Source organism: Purpureocillium lilacinum (genome assembly GCF_023168085.1).
Source record: "Purpureocillium lilacinum CBS 284.36 DNA, scaffold_2, whole genome shotgun sequence".
NCBI classification, from domain to species: Eukaryota; Fungi; Ascomycota; class Sordariomycetes; order Hypocreales; family Ophiocordycipitaceae; genus Purpureocillium; species Purpureocillium lilacinum.
In genome coordinates, this window is record NW_027072112.1 from 1,950,054 (window position 1) to 1,970,958 (window position 20,905).

General features: G+C 60.5%; 3 protein-coding genes across 3 annotated transcripts; 2 read left to right on the forward strand and 1 right to left on the reverse strand.

Moving 5' to 3' along the window:
* Positions 1-5,993: 5,993 nt before the first annotated feature.
* On the forward strand, positions 5,994-7,292 carry PLICBS_002377 (uncharacterized protein; the record flags this gene model as incomplete). The annotated part of the gene is made up of 3 exons (XM_065600009.1): positions 5,994-6,231; positions 6,510-6,584; positions 6,646-7,292. The coding sequence occupies 3 exons, from the start codon at positions 5,994-5,996 to the stop codon at positions 7,290-7,292; spliced, it is 960 nt and encodes a 319-aa protein (XP_065456081.1).
* Positions 7,293-8,684: 1,392 nt separating this feature from the next.
* PLICBS_002378 (uncharacterized protein) lies at positions 8,685-9,462 on the reverse strand (the record flags this gene model as incomplete). Its single annotated transcript, XM_065600010.1, has 3 exons — positions 8,685-9,015; positions 9,228-9,295; positions 9,454-9,462. The coding sequence occupies 3 exons, from the start codon at positions 9,460-9,462 to the stop codon at positions 8,685-8,687; spliced, it is 408 nt and encodes a 135-aa protein (XP_065456082.1).
* A 4,483-nt stretch (positions 9,463-13,945) lies between these two features.
* On the forward strand, positions 13,946-17,515 carry PLICBS_002379 (uncharacterized protein; the record flags this gene model as incomplete). Its single annotated transcript, XM_018322034.2, has 1 exon — positions 13,946-17,515. The coding sequence occupies one exon, from the start codon at positions 13,946-13,948 to the stop codon at positions 17,513-17,515; it is 3,570 nt and encodes a 1,189-aa protein (XP_018179514.2).
* Between the last annotated feature and the right edge of the window lie 3,390 nt (positions 17,516-20,905).

Here is a 20,905-nt window from a genome sequence, read left to right on the forward strand (position 1 = left end):
TCGGAGTTCAGCCGCCAACGGGGGCTGCCCGCAGCCCATCCCATCCATGGATGCGTCCAGGTGGAGGGGTGGCGTGGCGGCCAGACGTCCAGGCCAGATGCAGGCGGCAAACACAGGAAGATGCGGCATCGGAGACGCGAGTGGTGATTAGTCCAGGTAATGGACATGACGATGGCATGGCACTCGATGTGCTGGACGGCGGCAGCGTTGTACAACGTCGGCTAGCAGCGCGATGCGGGATGACAGAATCAAGGTGTAAGGGGCGACCTGCCCACTGGCGAAGCCCCTACCGATCTGCTGCACGTGCCCCCTGGCGTCGCCATCGCTCACATGTATGAGAGTGGTCGAGCGGAGAGGACGGATGCTGGGCGCGATAGGCTCGCGCCGGCCAGGTAGGTAGGTAGGTAGGTAGTCCCTACCAGCCTACACTGCGACCATCGAGACGTGCCAGATATTGCAATACTTTGGTATTTTGGGGAAGCTGGTAATGGCTGAGGTACCCAACTCCAACTCGTGGAAGCAGGAGAGTCGGAGGTCGCAGGTCATGGGGCAAGGCCGGTGCATTGCCGCTTCTATTTTGTGCTCCGGACGCAGCCAGCGGCGTGATTGGATTAAACACAACCACCTCGTTCAACAAGGTAGGTACGTGATGGGGGTTGCTGCGAGGTACATTATCCATACCTAGTCGATACCCAGTACTCTCTTCCTCGCTGTCTCAAGTTCGTTCGCCTACGCAAGGCGGGCATCGAGGTACGATGTCAGTTAGGTACGAAGTCGGTAGTTCTAGGTACCGTTGACGATTTACCTCCTCACGACCCAGGTATCTTGCAGATGTTTTGGCAAATCAACATAGGCGCATGTACAAGCCTGCTGGGCAATCCGCATCAGGCCCGTGATTAAGGATGTACCTACGAGTGCTGTACGTACGAGCGCACAAGCAGGCAGGAGCGGGCCTTCCCCAGACACCACTTGCTCCAATTGTGGTTCGCGTGGATTGCACCTTCCAGGGGATGCCAATTGGCAACTGCCCGGGCAGAGCCCGCGCTGGAGACGAAACTGTCTGACAGCCTGGCCAGCTGCCATTGGCCGCGTCGAGAGCAGGCGTGCAGACAAGATTGACCTCTGCAACACTCCAATCGGCCGACGACGACGACGGCGGCCCCGATAACGTTTGATTCCACAATGCCCGGTGCGCCAGAGACTCAACCGAGTGCACGACCAAGGGTAACGAGCAGGCGATCGCCGCCGCAGTCCGCGTACGCCCGCGCCGCCCGGCCAAGGCCCGGGGCGTAGCATTGGCCGCCGCTCTGGCCGAGCCCTTTGCATCCAATGGACACTCGGCCATACCATTGACCAGCCAGGCACTCTTCTCTTATAGCCCTCCGCGTCGAATATGAGTGGGTTGGGCCCTTGACGAAGCACCAAGAGCGGGGGCGGCGGGCGCGCGGATGGTGGTCTGACACAGTCAGGGCCTCTGGCAAACAAGCAAGCAAGCAATCAAGCAAGGCAAACAAGCATCCAAAGCTAAGGCAAGGCAAGCAAAAGCAACAAGGACAGGCATTGGGACACCAACACGGTCCGGTCCCCACGAGGGGGAGCCCTGCTGGAGGAACCACACTCGCAAGATGCACCTCGACAACATTAGCGTTGCGGCGGATGGCTTCCCCGGTCTGCCCCCAGGGCCAACGTGTGGAGGCCAGCCTCGGTGACAGTGGCCTTCGGGGAGGGGCAGTCCAGCAAAAGCAACCGCTGCTTGGAATGGCTCCATGGAACGGGCACGTCTCTCGGCCGAGGAGCTCACTGACGCTCTCAGCAAAGGCGCCGGACGCCCGTCACTCTCTGCTGATCGTCCATCGTATCGAAACGGAGTCCGGGGTCGGCCCGTCAGGCGCCTTGCCAGGAGGCAGGCATTGAGCCTCATGCATCATCAGACAGAGGGTAACCTCTCAGACACACTGCCCAGGATTGGCGTCCTTGCCACACGAAAGCATGCGGGCCCGTGACAAGCCGACCCAATGAGCTGCCTGGTGGCCTGGAAAAGTCGTCGGACACTGTCGCTCTCGTTATTGCTGCTGTGCTGCCGCCCGCCGTTGCTGCAGAAAAAGCCCACGGGTCTGGCCCAGCCCAGACTGGCCAGAGCAGATTCTGCGTCTCACTCGCCGAGCCAACCATGTGAGTGTCCGAATGGTGTGGACGAGACCTGGGGACCAAGGCCATGACCTGCCAGCGAGTACCGATGACCTGCCCACCGGCTCCTCGAGTCGACTGATTTTGCGAGCTCGGCCCGGGAGCTCTCTTCTGTCGCCTCCGTCACAAGCAAGCAAGCAAACCGGCAAGCAGCTGGCCTCCGGAGGTAATATCGTCGTCGGACCCCGAGCGGGTCTCCAATCTGTCAAACACCCCCTTGCTCCCCAATCACGCCCCAACCTTCGCCATGCAGTCAAGCTTTGTTGCATCGGGTGGGGAGCCAGATCCTGCTGACGGGGGCGCGCGGTTCCTCAAGTAACACGTACAAGGGCTTTGTACAGTATCGGGCATTTTGGATCTCGCTCGGACGGGAGGCCAGCGCCGCAGTGACAGCCTCGACGCTCCTGTTGCCACTACCGCCGTCGATCAACTGGCTTAGGCAGCTCCAAGGCATGGGGCCTGACAAAATGGATCCTCTCGGACGGTACCTTTTGCGACTGGCCGCGACTGCGAACCTCTGCAGTTACCTGCCGCTACGGGCAATCGTCGAGCGGCGGGCCTATGCCACTTACATCAACGGCGCGGTGCGCCCTGCCCACAGGTCCACGCCCCCAGCACTTTGCTCTGTCCACAGTGCACCGAGCCCGAGGCTGGACAGGAGATGCGCACCGCCTTGGTTCAACCGGGCCCCAATCCGGTCGATGTTACCGCGCGTGTGTGCCAGGCGCCAAGGCCCGTCAGATACCTGGGCTGAGCGAGAGGGATCCATCCGAGGTGCGCTAACGAACGACCACCTGCATACAGATGCACTTCCCGCAGCGTGGTGGGCAAGGAGAAAAGGAGTCGCCGCGATGCTAGCCCAAAAACCGCGTAGCTGGGATGCAGTTGGCTGCGGGTGCATGCCCGGTCCAGTCCTGCCTCGAGCATGCGTCGCCGCCGCCGCCGGTGACATGCCTCGCCAGATACCGGGCCTTCTTCAGCAGACGCGGACCGGCCGCCATAGGGGTGTGAGCCAACCGGTGGCCATCCGTGCCCTCGCGCCAAAGACAGCTAATAACCAACGGCGAGATTTAATAAGAACAACAAGGTGGCCCTAATGCCCATCAACCAAGGCGCTTCCGAGGCGCCACGCTTGGGTTCCCGCCGGCGGATCCACAAGACTACAGCTAGGTTGTCTGCTGGCGCGATCCGCGAACCCACAACGACGACTTCGATCCAAGCAAGGGCCCGGTCCTGTGACTCGTGTCTGTACGGAGTACGAGCGTTCATACGTACAGACAGACAGATGGACCGACAGATACAGGCAGATAGTCGCCGTCCGTCCCCGGCCACTCCCCAGCACAAGCAACATGCATATTACGTGCGTTCCTAGATTTGCGACACAGGGTCACCAAGCGTGCCAAGTACCGCGTACGGACGTACCAATGCATGCAGAATATCTGCCTGCGCCGACGCGCATACAGAGCTGCATATCTACAACATGCCGGGACTACACACATGCGCTCTGTGGAGAAGTGGAACGAGGCGAAATGGTTCGTTCGTGCACAACTTGCACTCCCCTCGCCGGCGCGCTGCGTGACACCCTGTCTCGTCGGCTGTCCGGGGACACCACTTGCTTGGCCTGCGACCCAGAGAGCTGCAGATCCGCACTTCCGGGGGCGTCCAGAAAGCAGTAGGAGACCCGGTCCTTGACCGGATACCCAGGCGGCGCCCTGACTACCACTCCATGTGTGCTGCCATGACGGGGTCAAGCACGTTCTGCCCGCCCAACTGTGGTTGTCCCTTTCCATGGCGGCGACAGAACAGACAGGGCCCATGCCCTGAGCCTTGAGCCCCCAAGCGTCTCAAACGGCTTCATTCCTGGGACAGCTAAGTTGTAGGTGCTCGTACTGAGCAGGTTACGCAGCCGAACGCCATGCTGGCTTGGTTCGCATGCAGCCGGCATGCACACATCACTGACAAAGTGTCACGAACTACGCTCGTTACGGGCAGGATGAATTGCGTCGAACATGGGTCCACCAAGGCTGCTGATCGGAAGTCCCTCAACTGTCGCCGCTATCCCACTTATGCCCCGAGTGGATACGCGATATATCGGGGGTGGCTAACGCTCCCGGATGGACTGGTGGCCGTTGCGGAAAGGGCTGTCAGGCAAGATGGAGCTTGTTTGGGCTACCGAGCACACCACACAGGTGAAGCTCCCCCGATGCAGGCAGGACCAGCACCAGCTCTCCGATTGCACCCCATGGCTCTGCGCGCACCTGTTCAAGGTTGCTCTCGTCGCCAGCCGCCTGGGCTGCTGCTCAGACCAGAGTCTCTCTGCCTGTCTGACGCACTCGCTCGAGGCAAATTTGGCCCTCCCCTTATATAAAAATATCCCTCGTGCACACCCCCCCTTCCCCCGCCGCCGGCACGGCTGTCCCGTCATATATATCTGTTTCCCGCACCCTGTCAAGCTGGAATGGTCACGAGCTGAAGACGACCGGCAACCACCCGTCCAGTCTTGGAGCAGCCCTTTCTCGCCGTTTTGCACGCATCCGACTTGCTTCCCACCATCAGGCCCTTCCATTCTCCTTTTCTGCTGATCCTCCCGCGTCACCCCAAACCACTCGGGAACGTTGCTTTTCCCATGGTTGGCTGGACAGGGTTCTGCTCCCCAATGCCGACGCAGACACGCGCTACGAGCACATAGCTTCCTGTTGTGCCGCTTGGGCACCGTCTGCGTGGTCGTCGACCCTTGTCGCCCCGTACCAGGAAGCGCGAGAGGAAAAGGAAGAAGACGGGCCCAATGGGAGACGTCGTGCAGGCTTGCCGCTGTTCGACCTGACTTGGCCTTCAACCGTTCGCCAGGGACCGACGAAGTACTTTGGGCGAATTGCCACCTTGCGCCGCCGCTCATTCCCGCCAGCCGTCAGGCTCTTGCCACCGCACTGCTCTCTGCCCGCTTTGAGAGGCTTTCCAAGTGCGGGACGAAGGCATCACATCCTCGCTCGTCTCCAGCCTCTCGCTCACTGCGTATCTCAAAACCAGGTTGCACGAGACACAGGTCGGTGTAAACAGGGGGGCCTACGCCTGCCGCCACCAGCAAACGATCCTCCAGAGCTGAGGCAAGCCTGGGCTCAATTTGCGAGTCCTCGCTCGTCGCGCGCCGGCTTCGGCAGCAAAGTCACCATCACAATAGAGCCCGGCGTTCATAAGGACCGCGCCCCGTCGCAGCTACCGTCAGCCGCACTCACTTCGACCGGAGGAAGGCAAGGTCGGACTGGACTTGAGCCTTGGCTTTGGGTACGCAGAGGCGCGAGCAAAACCCTTCCTCGTGCGAGGCACACAAACTCGACAAGAAGCCGGCTTCACTTTTTCGGAAGTCGACCCGAGAAGTTGCATCACTCCGTGCGGTGTCTTGGCAGGTCTGGGAGGTGACTGCGAGCCCGGTCTAGCTGTCCTCGAGCTTGGCCGGCCACGTTTTCTGCTGAAACACCGAAAGGACAGGCGCAGAATGGTCTAGGTATCTTGCGTTGAGGGCTGCGATATACTGGCGCGCCGCTGCACCGGATATTGCCGACACCTCGCTCGTTCAACTACACGTCCGTTTAGACAAGCTCGTTGTCTTGCCCACGTGCGGCCAGCAACTCACAAGACTCCTCGTAACGCGCACTAGTTACATGGCCGTCGTTCGAGCACGCAATATCCACGCGAAGCAGGAGATCTGGGCGCACGGGTGCAACAACGCGCTCATCCTGCCCTCAGAACCGCTCTCAACGCTAAATATGTCCTATCAATACATTGCCCCCCCTCCCCACGACCCGGCAATGGAGTACAGCCCGGCATTCAGGATCATGCCACAGGACTCATCGGCACCAGAGGGCGACGGCCGAGACTCGGAAGGATCTTATGATGATAACCCGGGCTCGGCGCTGCGGCGATCGTTCAGCACGCCAAACGCGTCCCAGATGCAACAAGGGACATCCGGCGCACAAATGTCGACCGGTGGAACCGGAGAGAAAAAGAGAAATAAGCTCGGCTACCACAGGACCTCGATCGCCTGCAGTAAGTCTTGGCCGTTGCTCTGGCAGCTCTCTATGGAGCGTAATGACTCACTAGACTGTGGACAGGTCATTGCCGCCGTCGCAAAATTCGATGTATTGCCTCCCCTGAAGTCCAGAACCGGTGCGTGAACTGCATTCGATTGAAAAAAGAATGTAGTTTCTATCCGGTCGATCAGCAGCCAGGGGGCGAGAGCCGCTCAAGAGGAGCCGTGCGTCAGACTGCTGGTTCCAGTGCGGCTTCCTCGACCTCGTCGCCCGCAGTTGCGGGAGGGAGCCCAGGGGAGATGGGTGGGATGATTCAAAGCAACAAGGGACAGACAACCACGGACGACTATTTGCCGGCCGATGTTAAAGGTGAGCCTTGTCGCGCAACGACACAACACAATACGGTGTGTGACGCTAACCATGATATGAGAAGTGCCATCGAATGGCTTGCCCGCTGGTGGCCACTACGGATTTGGCAGCCAGGCGCCGGGCATGTGGATGTCGCCGGACTCGAACGGAGCTCCGCTGGTCAAGGCTGAGGGACTCAACATGACTTGGACTCCATATCCAGCCGAATCACCCTTGAGCGCGCAATTCTCGCCGTTTCCGCAGTCATCGGGTTCGTCGGCACCTTGGGCGCCGGGGAGCTCTGAGGCTGGGTCTCACGACGACATGGCGTGGTCCGAGTTTCCACAGCCGGCTCGATCGATGTCATATAGCGGGGAGAGCACTGCGGGCCAGCAGCAGCTCCAATACTTGGCCACTGGTGACGGACAGCAGTTCGAGCGTCGTGCATCCAACTTCTCGGGTATATACGGACAGCCCTTTGGACCATCAGCGGCGAACATGACTTCAAGCGGAATCGCTGGACTTGACGGCCATGACACGATATTAGCGGGTGCAGTTCCGTCAGATGCGGATTCATGGCACCAGCAGAACGTCCTCGCCCAGGACTCAGCCCAGTTTCGGGGATGGCAGTATGGAAAAGCAACGGGAAACCAACAAGTGTGGCTGGATGAGCAGCGACAGCAGACAGTTGTCACCCAGGCACCGTCGGATTCATACTACTCCGCCTGAGCGGCCCCGTCGACGGATCCCTTGCGGGAGAGGAGACAGGCCGTCAAAGCCAGGGCCCGGGGTAAGAAACAACTGCGATGCGTCTTAGGCGTCAGCTATACGCCTCCAGAGACGACAACAAACACACGATGCGGTGATAACCAGGGGCAATCCCTGCAACTCGTGGTGGCTACAGTACCTGCTAGTTCGACGACAAGAAAGGCACCTCGTCAGTCGGACTTGTCGATGCAAACGATCTTTTGAATTATGTGGCCGCGGTCGGCGGCGGCGGGGTTGGAGATGCGGCCGTCCTCAAACGCCAAAGCTGTGGGATTTCGTAGCTGCGCGCTTCGCAGCTAATCTCTGACACCCCTTTGCGTATCCACTGGGGACACCGTCGTCAGGTGGTCGACAGAGATGAAGACCAGCCATGGACCCGCGACAACGGAATATATACTTTCGTTCAGACTATCGCCGTTGGTCCGAGCCAGACAGACCGTCCGCGAGGTGAAGAACCAGGCTACGCCAGGGAACGAAGAACGCGGGCATACCACGCATCCTTTTGACAAGTGCTTTCAGTCGTGCCGAAGACTGGCGGGGCCCGCGCGGATCTCAACGCCTGGCGATTTTCAGCATGACGCAGCGCCTCGCCAACCCCAGCAGCGTCCTCAAAGTACGGATTGGGCATTCAGAGAATAGCGTGAGGAATCGGGCGTGAGGACTATCGATGACGATGGATCGCGAACGAAACGACGACATCTTGACGAGGAGATGAAGGGGCCTCTACGAGTGCGGCATCCCTGCACCGAGCATTGGTGACGACGCTCGACAAGTCCCCAGTCACGAGGTAAGGAGGCGAGTGAGGAGCAAGACGAGGGTTGAAAAGTTTGACGGTTGCATGCCCCGGGGACGAGAAGAGCCACGTTGCTCATGTTTATCATGTTCACCGGAAGGATATGAAATCACGGCCGAAAAGTGCTTGGTGTTTAGTGGACAATGCATGGTGTACGAATGGGAGGCAGATGTTTGCGAGAAAGCCGTATGAGTGGTTTGGCAGCGGGAATGCAAATTGAGGCGGTCATCAAGTTGGCGTTTATGCTGTGGGCGTCGTTTGATGCCCGGGGGGTTGGACCCCATGTACAGGAGCTCTCACGGCACACGTGTATGTATACATTACGAGGAACAGCAGGTGGTACACGATGTTTGTGGGACAAAATGTAGAGGCATAATAATTGGTACAGACCAATCTGCGCATGGGGTTGACGGGCCGGTTGACACGTCAAAGTCTCGAGACCGCTTCCGCGGGGGCGGCGTGCGACGTGACATGACGGGCAAACAAACAAACACATGGCGGCCCCCCCCCTGCTTTCTCTCGGCTGCTCCGACCCCCTTTCTCTCGCCATGGGGTTAGCCTCAGACGAGCGTCCACGTGAGGACGAGGAGGGTGGCGTAGGCGGCGAGGCTCAGGGCCGTCATGAGGACGACGGTGTCGCCGCTCGTCTTGAAGCGGCGGCGCAGGAGGCCGTCCTGGTCCTCTGCGGTGAAGAATTGGCGCTGGCCCTGGTAGCGGCGGTGGACGGCGACGAGCAGGACGGCGACGCCGTAGGCGGCGAAGAGGGCGCCGATGGCGTAGAACTCCTCGGTGAAGATCTTGAGGACGACGAGGGCGAAGGAGAACTGCCCGAGGGCGGTGCGCATGTAGGCGCCCTCGAAGGTGCGCTGCGCGGCGCGGATCTCGACGAGCCTGCGTGTCAAGGGAGTACAATGTCAGACCCAGAGATATCCTTTTGTAACGTACGTCGTCGTCGTTGTTGTTGTTGCTTGCACAAAGGTACTGTACTCAGACAGTTTCCAAAGCTCAGGACGGGCCGGCCGGCCGGCGTGTCATGCCTGGGTGGCCCTCCCCGTCTCCAGCCTGACTGGGGGGTTCCTCGTACGGACGGATGGACGACTCACTCTTCCGACGTGAGCACCACGGACCGCGCCCTGTGCAGCCGCAGGTGCAAGTGCTCCTCGGGATGTGCCTATACGCCAACAACACGGGTCCCCCGTCGTCAGCGAACGGTCTTCGTCACACGTCCGTCTTGAAACAAACAAAAAGTGATTTACGACGTGTGTCCAACAGCAGTGAGACTGATCGACACCGTCGTTGAAGAAGAGAGAGAGAGAGGGGATGACGAACCCGAAACATGGTGGCCTGTGCGAGCGGACAGGGCCCCGAGGCCGCCGCGAACTTGTCGTCGTTGTCGTTGTGGCGTGGGCGCGCGCTCTCTCAACTCAAGTCAAGTCGAGGCGCTGCTGCCGCGGCTCCATCTGGCGCGGCGTAGGGGGATCCGAAGCTCAGGGAAGGCGCCGTTTGGGACCGTAGCTGCTGCTGCTGCGCTCGCGAGCGTGGTATCGCCGACGGAGGGGGGAAGGGCAGCGACGACGATCGTGTGTGTCGTCACAAAGAGGTGGTGGTTGGTGGTGGCGGTTGAGGGGAGCTGCATTCGTAACCTAGGTGGACGCTTGGAGCCAACGCTGGCGCTTCCTCGTCCACTGTGCCCACTGCCCACTGCACACGGGCCGCCGCCGCGGGCCCACTCTGGGCTTAGCGCCCGGTAGGTGTCGCGCGCACGCAATGCCTCCAGGCAAAGACCTCAGCGGGCTACGGGTACGTACTCGTCGTTAATAAGGGCGCAGGAGTACTACAGAGTTGCAGCTGGGTGCCATGCGATAGCCACCAGCCTTCTCCAACACACACCATCTGCGCTTACAGTACCAGACTCTGCCTGCAATCAAAGCACTACGTGGCTTACAGAAAGCGTACCATCACTGTCCGGGCCGAACATCAAAAGGTAAGCACCCAATCTCTTGTCAGCGCCAGAGGCCGTGGCTGCGTTGCTTCAAGTTCGAGACGTGCGTCCATGAGCTCTGCATGCCAAGGGCCCCGTAAGCTGGAGCTGGGTTCGAGGCTCGAGGCATATTACCAGCCAAGTCGATGTCGGAGCGGCTCCCTTGCCCCAGTCCCTGGTCCGTCGGCTATTTATAAGCAGCCCTACGAGGCATGGGGCTCTCGTCCCAAGTTGCAGGCGGGAAGCCATGCCATGCCATGTCACAGTTCAACCTGGTCCTGCACGGTGGCATTGCTTATTTTCCCAGGCCGTCCGGCAAGTTCCTTCATGGCGCCCCCATGGCGACCCATGGCGGCGGCGAACCAGACTTGCTCCCCCCCCCACAAGTTCGTATCGCCCAGCATCATCTCTTGGTCAGCGGAGGGACTGCGGGGACATGTTCCTTGCGGCGTGTTTGGCTCCCACATTGCATGCCCTGCCCTGCGCATGTCCAAAGTCAAACCGTGCGCTGTGACACGACGGCAATGTGCCTTGCGTCCAAGTCGCTGTGCAGGTGGCCGAGATGTGCTTCACCGGTCTCGGAACGCGCCGTTAAGGCTGCAGCAACGCATCGGGCATCTGCGCAATGTACGAAGCGTGGCTCTGAGACTCGACGTCGAGCAACTCCGGGGTGATTGCGAGGCAGTTGGAGATTGAACGCCCCAGAGCCATTGCGAGGGCTCACAACGACAGTACAAAGCGCCAAGAGCTCTCGCAATGCAAATCGTCGGAGAGCTTCCACCAGCAAAACGGTTGTTTGGTGGGTGGTGGCCAATCCGTATACCGTCGTGTCAGCCGCAGTGAGCATCGCGATACCAAGTGGCTCGTGCCGACATCACCACTTGCCCGGCCCATCCTCATCACCTCAACGGCAGTGCCTTGATTGGCCAGGGGCTGCCCAATGCCCATATCGAGCCGATCGACTTGTCCGTCATCAAAACACCCAAAGGGGCTAAACAGACGACGGGACGGACGGGCTCGTCTCGAGCCATGGAGGATGCCGCTGCTGGCATGGCAGGCTAGTCGGCTAATATTGGCCCGAGTCCAATTGTGGTTGCAAAAGTGCTTGCTCAGGGTGAAGGTGAGCCATTGGAACTGCCTGAGGACGGGATGAGACGAAGGGGACTCGTTTCTGCTCAGCGACACCAGACTTTGGCCCTCCGTGTGTTTGCGCTTGTTGGGGCCTGCTCCGGAGTCCCGGGCGCATCGTCATGGGTGCCGCAAGGCTCCGTGAAGCCTGTGGCGCCGCATCTGAATTGGAGAACGCCTCGCTGCCCTGGACAGCGGAGACGGACAGGCAGACCAGGCCTGGCCGGGGTTGGGCGATGGAGAGGGGCCTTGGGGGGAGTCTGATCTGCACGTGCGAGTGGATAGTGCGGCCACGGGCGCGCGAGGCGTTCTGGTCTGGCAGCCAGGCGGACTTGGCGGGTTGGTTCAGCCCCACGGCGACGGCAGTGGAGGCTACGCGACACCAGCCCCGAGCCGGCGACCCAAGCCACCCAAGATGGGGGCCTCATCACCCAAGCCGCCGCCATGTCGAACTCGAACTCGAACTCGGTTGCCTGAGGCTCGGGCCTGCAGGAGAATGGGACCGGCTCGGGCAGGCATCTGTGGCTGGCAGCTGCTTTAGGTTGCCACACGGGCTTGTTTTGTTCATCAGAGGCGGCGGTACAGTACGTACATACATCGGCTTGCTGCAATGCGCCGCACTTCGCCGCAGGACAAGTACCTTAGCATGTCGCGGGCAGTTACTTTGCAGTATCTGCTCCTTCGTCTGTCGCATGGCGCGGGCTGGCCATGTCGTTGCTGCACCAGGATGCGCCGTTTGACGGCGCTTCAGCTGGGTGGGGCCACAATGCAACGCAACGCAGTGCAGCGCAGCGCAGCACAGCACAGCTCACATTGAACCACATTGGGAGGAAGCACAATGATGCTGATCTCGGGAGCGGACGTTGGCGCACATGTAGCCCGTCACAGAGAAGACACGCGAGTGATCAACGGTAACGAGGGATGAAGAGTGCTGGAAGTGGGAATGGGCGGCACGGAGCCGACTTCGGGCAGCACAGTTGACGAACATGGAGTTAGTGGCACTTGGCCAGGAGCCCCCACAGAGGGCAATCTGCTCGTCGACGTTTGGACCAGGTACCTGGACGAGGGACCTTGTTTGGCGGTATCAGTACGGGCAAACCCAGGCACATTTTACCTCTGACCGAAGCGCGAGTGTACCTCTCCCTTGGTATATTCGTCGGTGCCTGCCATCAATGTTTGCAACTGGCAAGAGCCTTCAGCTGCTCCTGCCGGCCAAGGCCACTCCAACTCCACCGGGCTGGTGTGGGCTGCGGGATGCGGGCTGCTGTTCCCGTACCTGCCGTCTGGTCCCTCTCCCGCCACCTCATCCAATGCCCGGCCGGCCCAGGGGCCGCGCTCCCACCTCCTGCCGTCCTGCCTGGGTTGAGGTAGAGTACGAGTACGGATCGCAGACACACGCAAATGTATCTCCGTGGGGTTGCCGGTCCGCTTGGGGTACTTTTGCCATTTTCTCTGGTCGGTAGCGGTACCATGTGCATGCGGCAGGCGGGAAGCTGGGCAACCTCCACTGCCCACGGGCACCGGGGCAGGCGCAACTCCAACTGCAGCTGCACCTGGAAGATGTGGGTGGGAATCAGCCACCCGAGCCTTCATCCACTTCGGGCGTGGGCGTCTGCCCTGCCACACGCGCCCACACCACAGGGCAGCTTGCACAGCGACCACACCACCTCAGCCCAGGACCACTGCAGCGGACCAGCCCAAGCCTCAGGTTGCATTGAATCGGACACCCGTCGTCTGGGGGGCCTCCAGCCACTATTAGACTCCCGCAGCCTCATGTCGATGTGGCAGAGGATGGATAGTCGAGTCGCTCGCCGTCCCTCCCGTCTGCTCCCGCCTGCTCCTCCCACGCGGCTCCGCGTGCCCTTGACTTCCAGGCTTGGTCCCTTGACTTTGCGACGGCCCGTCCGCTCTCGCTCTGACAGCTGGAGGCAGCACCAGACTGACCCGTTAGATTGGTAGCCTCCATCCACTCCAGTTTCTGCAGCGCAGCACAGAGACAGCGTCTAGCGACCGTTGTGTCGCAGCGCCCCCAAATTCACCTCCGCCAGCCGAACCCACTGGCCGGCCCCAGATCGCCCGTTCAACGTTCGGCATCGAAGCAGCGGCGACAACAGCGAGTCGCAGTCCGCCACGGACACCAGGTGACGGAGCTCGTCGGCGCCCGAATCGAATATCCGCGGTCCACGACTGACGGGCTGCCTGCCCTCGCTCCCCTCAAGTGTGCCAGCGCGACGACAATCCCTGCCAGCCGCCGCTCGCTAGCCACGAGTAATAAGCGCCTTCGATCCGCCGCCGACGACCTGCATTTTCTCCACGCGCAGCCAACCTCAGCCCTCTTTCCCTGCTCCACGACACCATCCGCATCCACCTGTTGGCGCATTTGTCTCGCGACGCTCCCCAAGGCAGCCTTGCCGTCCACCGGTGCCCTCTCCCCATCCTTGAGGTCCAGGTACCCAGTCAGGCTCCGGCATCTGCCAGGCTGCCTCATCCCAGCATCCATTCATTCATTCCCTTGCTGCCGCTGCCGCGAGCCGGGACTGCCAGGCACTCGCCCCGAGTCCCTACCTTGCGCTCCCCGGCCCGCTGTGACCTCACCTCGCTTCTGCTCGTTCCGCTGTGCATCCACCCGCGGTCTGACTGACGCCTCGGACCTCGTCCCGTCTTACGTCTGTTATATACCCGCATCTGTTCCTGCTCCTGACGGACGCCATCATGGCTTCCGCCTTCGCCGCCGCGCCCGGATCTCTGAGCAGCCAGGACCTCGACCAACTTGAGGCTCTGGAACCCCGCAATCTCTCCCCGCCGACTGCTGCCCACCAACCTCACTCCGTCGGCTCCGTCCACATCGACGACATCGACTTCCCGGGCCACAACATCGACTCTGCCTCGCCCACGGCCAATCTGCTAGAGACCCCGACCGGCTCGACCACCACACCAGGTCACTACCAGTCGAGCGACTTCAGCGACCTCGACGAGGACCCCTTCTTCGGCGCCGACTTCAACAACGTCGAGGCCGGCACCACGCCGTCCTTCCTCGACGACCCGGCCGGCTGGAACCAGCCCCCCTACCTTGCCGACGAGACTGCTTTTGCCCAGGCGCAACATGAGATTGACCACGGCAGCCTGTACCCCCTGACCCCGACACATACTGCCTCTGTTCACGCCACGTCTCCGCCAAGCGAGCGCAAGGACACCGGCGTCACGCGATCAATCGCAGAGCGCCTCCCAGACTCCATCTCTCCACAGCAGCTCCAGAAACCGTTCAAGCCAGCGCCCGTCGTCATCGCGTCAGCCGACTTTACCCCAAGCCATAGTGGCAGCAACAGGACAAGCGAGGACGGCCTAGCACCTGCCCCTGTTATCATGAACCCCCAGAGTCCGAGAGTGACAGTCTCTATCTGGGACAAGGATGACAATGTCCCGGTCCAGACCATGGAGCGCTCCTTGGAGGACAGCCCCAACACAGTACGAGGCGGCATTCATTCTGCCGGTGACCTCATCTCATCTGCCTACGATGCGCCCTACATTTCAGGCCATCGTGACTCCCTAGATCGGTGGCAGAGCGATTCAAGCCTGCGGAGAGGTGGCCTGAATCCCAGGAACCGCCCCGCTGAAGAGGTGCCTAGCATCAACGAAGTTATGAGAGGAAGGAGAACCAGCGAACGCAATCAAGAGGTCGGCAGGTGGCTCTCAGATAATCTCGACGACGTGTCCGCGCCGAGGGAGAAGTCTGCGGACGAAATCCGGGCAATCGATGCGGCGGGCTACGATGCCAACGACGGGATTCCTCTCGGCGACTCAACGGAGAACCGATTCGTCCCGGGCCAGACGTACTACAACGAGGGTGGAGGTGGTCAGCTGAACGACATCGACCGAGATATCATCGCGGCAAATCGCAATTGGGCGGATGCGCCTGTCCTTCACCAAATCACTCGAGGCTCTCCAGGTCGGCATCAGCCACAGTCGTCCCAGGCGGCTATTGAGAGGTTCGAAAGGCTCTGTCGGGACAACGACTCCATCATCTCTCGATCGGCGACCTGGGGAACGCGCCGCAGAAGCCACCCAAGCGTTTTCGATCTGGACGTTGAGGGTGTCACCAGTGGAAGCTTCCTGAAGAAGCTGTCCCTAAGCCGGGGCAGTGGTGGCGACAAAATCAACCGGTCTGGGAGTCTACTCAAGGATCTCCGAGGCCTCATCAGAAGGCCAAGCGCCAGTTCCATGCGAAAGCGCTCCCGCAGCCGCTCGCGTGGCGCGAAAGACGAGGAGCCGCCGCGCCAGTATGACGATGAGCCGCAGATTCAGGGGAAGCGCGACAGCACCCCCCATCTGTCACCTCCATCGAGGACATCCAGCTGGGGTAAGAAGCCGCCTACACCCAGCATCAACACTGCTCTCGTCAACATGGCGCACAACTTTGCGTCGATCGGAACAACGCACTCGCGCAGCGGCTCCATCAGCGGCGCCACGCCTGTAGCCTCGCCCAAGAACAGCCTCACCAGTAGCCTCAGCGTGCGGAATACGCTCAGGCGGCCCCGAAGCAAGTCGGAGGTGCCAAAGCCGACCGCCGCAACGGCGAATGAGAGCCACTCGAACCTGATCGAAATTTGGAAGAAGTCTGGAGGGCCACCAGTGGCTGCCTTGGGCAGAGCGAGCCATGCCAATCCCGACGACGACGACGACGACGACGACGACGACGACTTCTACGAAGACAGCGACATGAAAGCAAATCCAAACATTATAGATGATATCGCGCCCAACTTTGCCGGATTCCAGCAACACGTCACGACACTGAATCCTGGTTTGGGGACGACACATGGCTACCTCGTCGACCGCATCGCGCACCAGCAGATTATCAGGTACAAGCACTTGTTGAATGCCAAGGTGAAGCACTTGGGTCTCGGCGCGAATTGTCCCTGTGGGTCACTCTGCATGGCAATGGGAGGCTCTGCCAATGTCCTGGATTCGCGGGGAGATCCGAGAGGGCTCGACCCTTTATCTACGCACCTGGACGACCCGGACGACGGTACGCCCACCGAGGGCGCCATCACCCAGGAGAGCTTCCCGCAAGACATACCCATGCCTCCCACCCTGTACCTGCCGGCCGAGTTCGAATGCCAGCTTTGCTATCAGCGCAAGAAGTTCCAAAAGCCATCAGACTGGACCAAGCACGTGCACGAAGATGTCCAGCCGTTTACTTGCACCTGGGACAAGTGCCGTGACCCAAAGATCTTCAAGCGCAAGGCCGACTGGGTGCGCCACGAAAACGAGGGTCACCGACACCTGGAATGGTGGACGTGCGACGTCGACGACTGCCGCCACACTTGCTACCGGCGAGACAACTTCCTGCAGCACCTAGTCCGCGAGCACAAGTTCCTAGAGCCCAAGGTCAAAACGAAGGCGGCGATGAAGAGGGCGGGCGGGATGGACCCGACGTGGCAAAAGGTGGAACAATGTCACATCGAGACAAATACACGTCCGCAGGAGGAACCGTGCCGATTCTGTGGCAAGGTGTTCCCGACGTGGAAGAAGCTGACAGTCCACCTGGCCAAGCACATGGAGCAGATTTCTCTTCCCGTGCTCCGACTGGTCGCGGCCAAGGCGAAGGAGCTGGCGGCCGACACAATCATTAGCCCTGTCCAGGATCCCCCGCCGCGACCGATGATCCCTGCGCCGACAGCTCAGGCTTCTCCTGGGATTCAGTATCCCGGGGCGGCCCAGCAGCAGCAACAGCAGCAGTTCGCGGCCGGCCACCAGCACATGGGGTACGGGAACCAGGGCCAGCCGTTTATGTATCCGGTGATGCCACCGGGCCAGTATCCGGCGCAGCACGCTGCGTTCTACGCGGCACAGTACGGCAACATCGGACAAAGCCTGCAGCAGCCCGGGCTGGGCGTCGGTCAGATGAATCGGGGCTTCGAGACAAACCAGCGGATACAGGGGTTCCCACAGGGAGGAGTGACCGAAGCGTTCCCACAGTCGACTGCTCAGTACATGGCGATCAACGACAACGACGTAGAGCCTTTCCCGCAGCTGAACGCGTTGGGCCTGCAGAACGTTGGAACGCCGCAGATGGGCGGGCAGATGGGCTTTGACGCCATGATGGATCCGTCAAGCGTCAATGGCAGCCCATTCAGCGGCCACGAATCGCTGTCGACGTATTCTCACTCTCCTCACCTGAATGCCGGCGGTGGAGCCCACAATGGCAACAGCAACAATGGCGGTGGGGCTGGCGGCAACCAAGACCAGACTTGGGACGAGCGGCGGCTGACAGGTTTCCTTTGAGCGTGGTGCTTCCGACGGAGTTGCTATGGCCTGCATTTTGTTGGCATTGGACGGAATGTGATGTGTAAGGAGGACATGTTGAACGGCTGGACAGGCGCCTGATTAGTTTATAGGTTGGGAGTTTGGACAACCTGGCCGTGGATGGCGCCGCTGATGACGCGTGGCGTTGTATACCCCGTCAGGATGTTTTTGACGACGATTTTCGCTTCTCATGGAACCGGCTGTAGCGGCTGGATTTGTTGAACAAAAGCCTGCATTGCTCTTGGATTGGAAACGGATAGATACTTAAGCTTACGAACACCAAGACGAACACGGACTCGAACAAACTTTCAAAGGCCACAAGAATGCAACGGTGGCGGTGAATTAATACTCGCCAAGGGAGGCCGTCCCGGGGCCGGTGGGATGGCCAGCACTGCCCCTTTGTCGGGCGGCGGCCGCGGTGGTAAACACGAGGCGGGCGGATCGAGAGTGAGGTGCGATTTGAGGAACCCGGCTGCCTCCTATCCCACATATTTACAGGATCTACTCCTCCCAGTACTCCATCTAAGTCACTACTCGTATCGAGCGAGTTTTATTTTTGGAAAGTGGTAGGAGGCGGGGCTGCTTGCCGGCGGCGGCGAGCGAGATGAAGCCGGCGATCTAGCAGGGATGCGCGTAGGGCTCGCTACGAGTGCTACCGTGCAATATCAGAGCTTGTTCTGGGCAGAGGATTCTGAATCAAAGAAAAGAATATGCCCAAATTGTGTGCCGCTGGTTTGACGGGTGCCCGTGGATCTGGACCCGTGTTTTGCGTGTGAGTGTGTCAAGTGTGCATGTGAGCGTCTGTATGTGTCTGCGCCGTGAAGGGTCCGCGGGGCGAGGAATCGGCGCATTTTAGGTGCCCCATGCAAGGTCCACGTCTGAGGTATAACAGGATTAACAAGGTCTCGTGCCGATGGACAAGAGTACCTGTCAAGCAGCAAGGAAAAGGGAGAGCAACGAGAGTTCTCTTTTTGACGGACGAGGGGTCCCCCGGTCACGGGTTTCGGGTATATCGACGAGGGCAAGGGGTGCGCGGGCAGCCAGCCAGGGGGGGGGGGAATGTCGTTCGCTGATCGCCAGGCCGCCGCCCCGGTGAACCGCGGCGCCGGAAGACGCAGAGCAAACCTGCTCGGGACGAGGACGACGACGGGGGGCCACTGACATGTGGTGCAACGTGCATGAACTGTGCCGGACGCCTCACCTGAGCCTGGCGGCGGCGGCGGCGGCGGAGGCTGTTGGATGCTGTTGGACAGCAAACTCGATAACGATGTATTCCGTGCGTTGCACCAAGCAAGGGGTCCAGGGGGTGATGGATGCTCCCAACGTCGTACGAGCCGTCGAGGGCGTTTTCCTTCCGGGGCGGCATACGTCTTGCGTCAGCGTATACGAGGCGCCGCTGGCCTCCCTTGCGAGGACTGGCTGTGCAGTGAGTGGTACTCCCGTACGAAGAAGTTGTCATGCGCGACGACGACGACCACCACCAGTGAACTCGAGTAATGGGCCGTTGCCTGGGCTGCCTCCTGCTCAGTCTAAGTGGAGAGGGAGCCGGAGGAGGTGTCTGAGTCGTTCGCCCGCTGATGGATGAGAGAGTTGGGCGTGTGCGTGCCCGCTGATTGGGTTTTGGGGGTCGTTTCAGGCTCTCGCCAGAGAAGCAAGGGCCGCCAATCAGGGCGCCGCGGCGAGGGGTGGGGGGCTCGACTGGCGTGTCAGAGAGCCGCGGCGGGGGGGTTCTGGTTCCCTCGAGTTCAGGTAGGTAGCGGCGCCAGTCCGAGAAGAAAAGGCCAGCGAGGTGGGCGTCTTTTACTGTTTGCTGCTTGGGTGGTTGGATAGATGGACAGACGAGGTCGTCCACGGGGCGTCGCCGCTATGCTTGACGTCGTTGGCAGTCTGCTTGAGGCTGTCTGGGCATAGTGTAAGGCGTAGGTAAATACGGATTGCAGCGTGCGCAAGCACCGAGTGAGATGCCGTGGATGCTGGTGGGGTCCGGAGGGCCGGCCGGGGGGTCCTGAGCTCCTGAGCTCCTTCCCGCTGCTGAGGTTCTAGGTTGCTTGGGTGGGTGCCGTGCGGCGCGGCACCACCTCGTACCGAGTACCCAGTGGGCGCGGGGAGTTGCTGTGCCGTTCCGCAGTGCTGGGTACGGGGCCAGCACAGTGCAAGCCGCTCAGCTGGGAATGCAGAGCCCATATCGAGGGAAGGCGGCGGGAAGGGCAGGAGCGAGGCGAGGTGCCACGATCCATTGTAGCAGTGCATGTACTTCGTATCGTACCTCTACCTATTCGTTCCTTGGCGATGGATTCCTTGATTCCCTGATTTCTTCTTGTCTTTTCTGGGGCGCGGCACAGGGGCCTCCCGGTCGAGACGCCATGCCATCGGCGCCTACTTGCTTGCTTGCTTTCCTTTCCTCCTCACTCTCCTTCCCGACCCCCAGGGTCTGGCTCATTCTTTTTGGTGGATGGATGCATCTCCTGGCCCCTGGCCGTCTCCGCCTGGCCCGTCCTGTCTGCCGGGGTCCCCATCGCCGGTCAGCTTCGCCGCTTTGCCGGGGGTGTTGGACGACGGGTCCATCCATTGTCATCTTGTCATTCCATGGCCATGGGTGCCTCTGGTTTGGCTCTCGTGCTTTCTCCTTTTGACATCTCCTTCTCTCTCTTGACCTTTTCCCATATTCCGATTCACTTTACAAGAACCAAAAATCTCGAGTTCGACATCAGTACGCGCGATAAAACCAACAAAACGGTGCCCAGACGCCAATCATCGCCCACTTACTCGTCACCGTCGAGGTCGAAGTCGCTCGCTCGGCCGTTTCACATTGACACCCCCTGAGCGGTCCTCACTGGCTAGCCCGCCCACCACGACCGCCCACCACGACCACACGAGTGCAACAACAAGCGCTGCCCGTCGTCTGCCGCCGCCGACTCTCCCTCTCTCCTCCCTCTCGCCTTTTTCTTTCATTTTGCCGCCCATTTTTGCCATTTGCAACAGATAGACGAAACACGCCCGCTGCCTCGAGCAACCGCGTGGTTTTGTTCTTCTGTCTTTTCTTCTCTTTTGCGCTCTTGTTTCTCTCCTTTGTTGCCTCCTCTTCACGACCAGGTTGATCCTCGGTCTCCCCCCCTCTTTCGCCCTGTGGGCACACAAGTCCTTGTTACATTCACTTCACATCTCTTCCATGACAGAATTTCAGGCGACGACTTCGTCATCTCGACTTGCACCAAATTCGACCACCGCTTGAAATCACACCGCCCGACTTCTCTGGGCGGCCTTCTTGGATACCACTTGTATATGTGGGCAGTTTAGCCAACGACTGGCCCCGGCACTTGCACGGCCTAGCGGTTCATTGAGACTGCAATACGTGGCCGCCAAACTCAC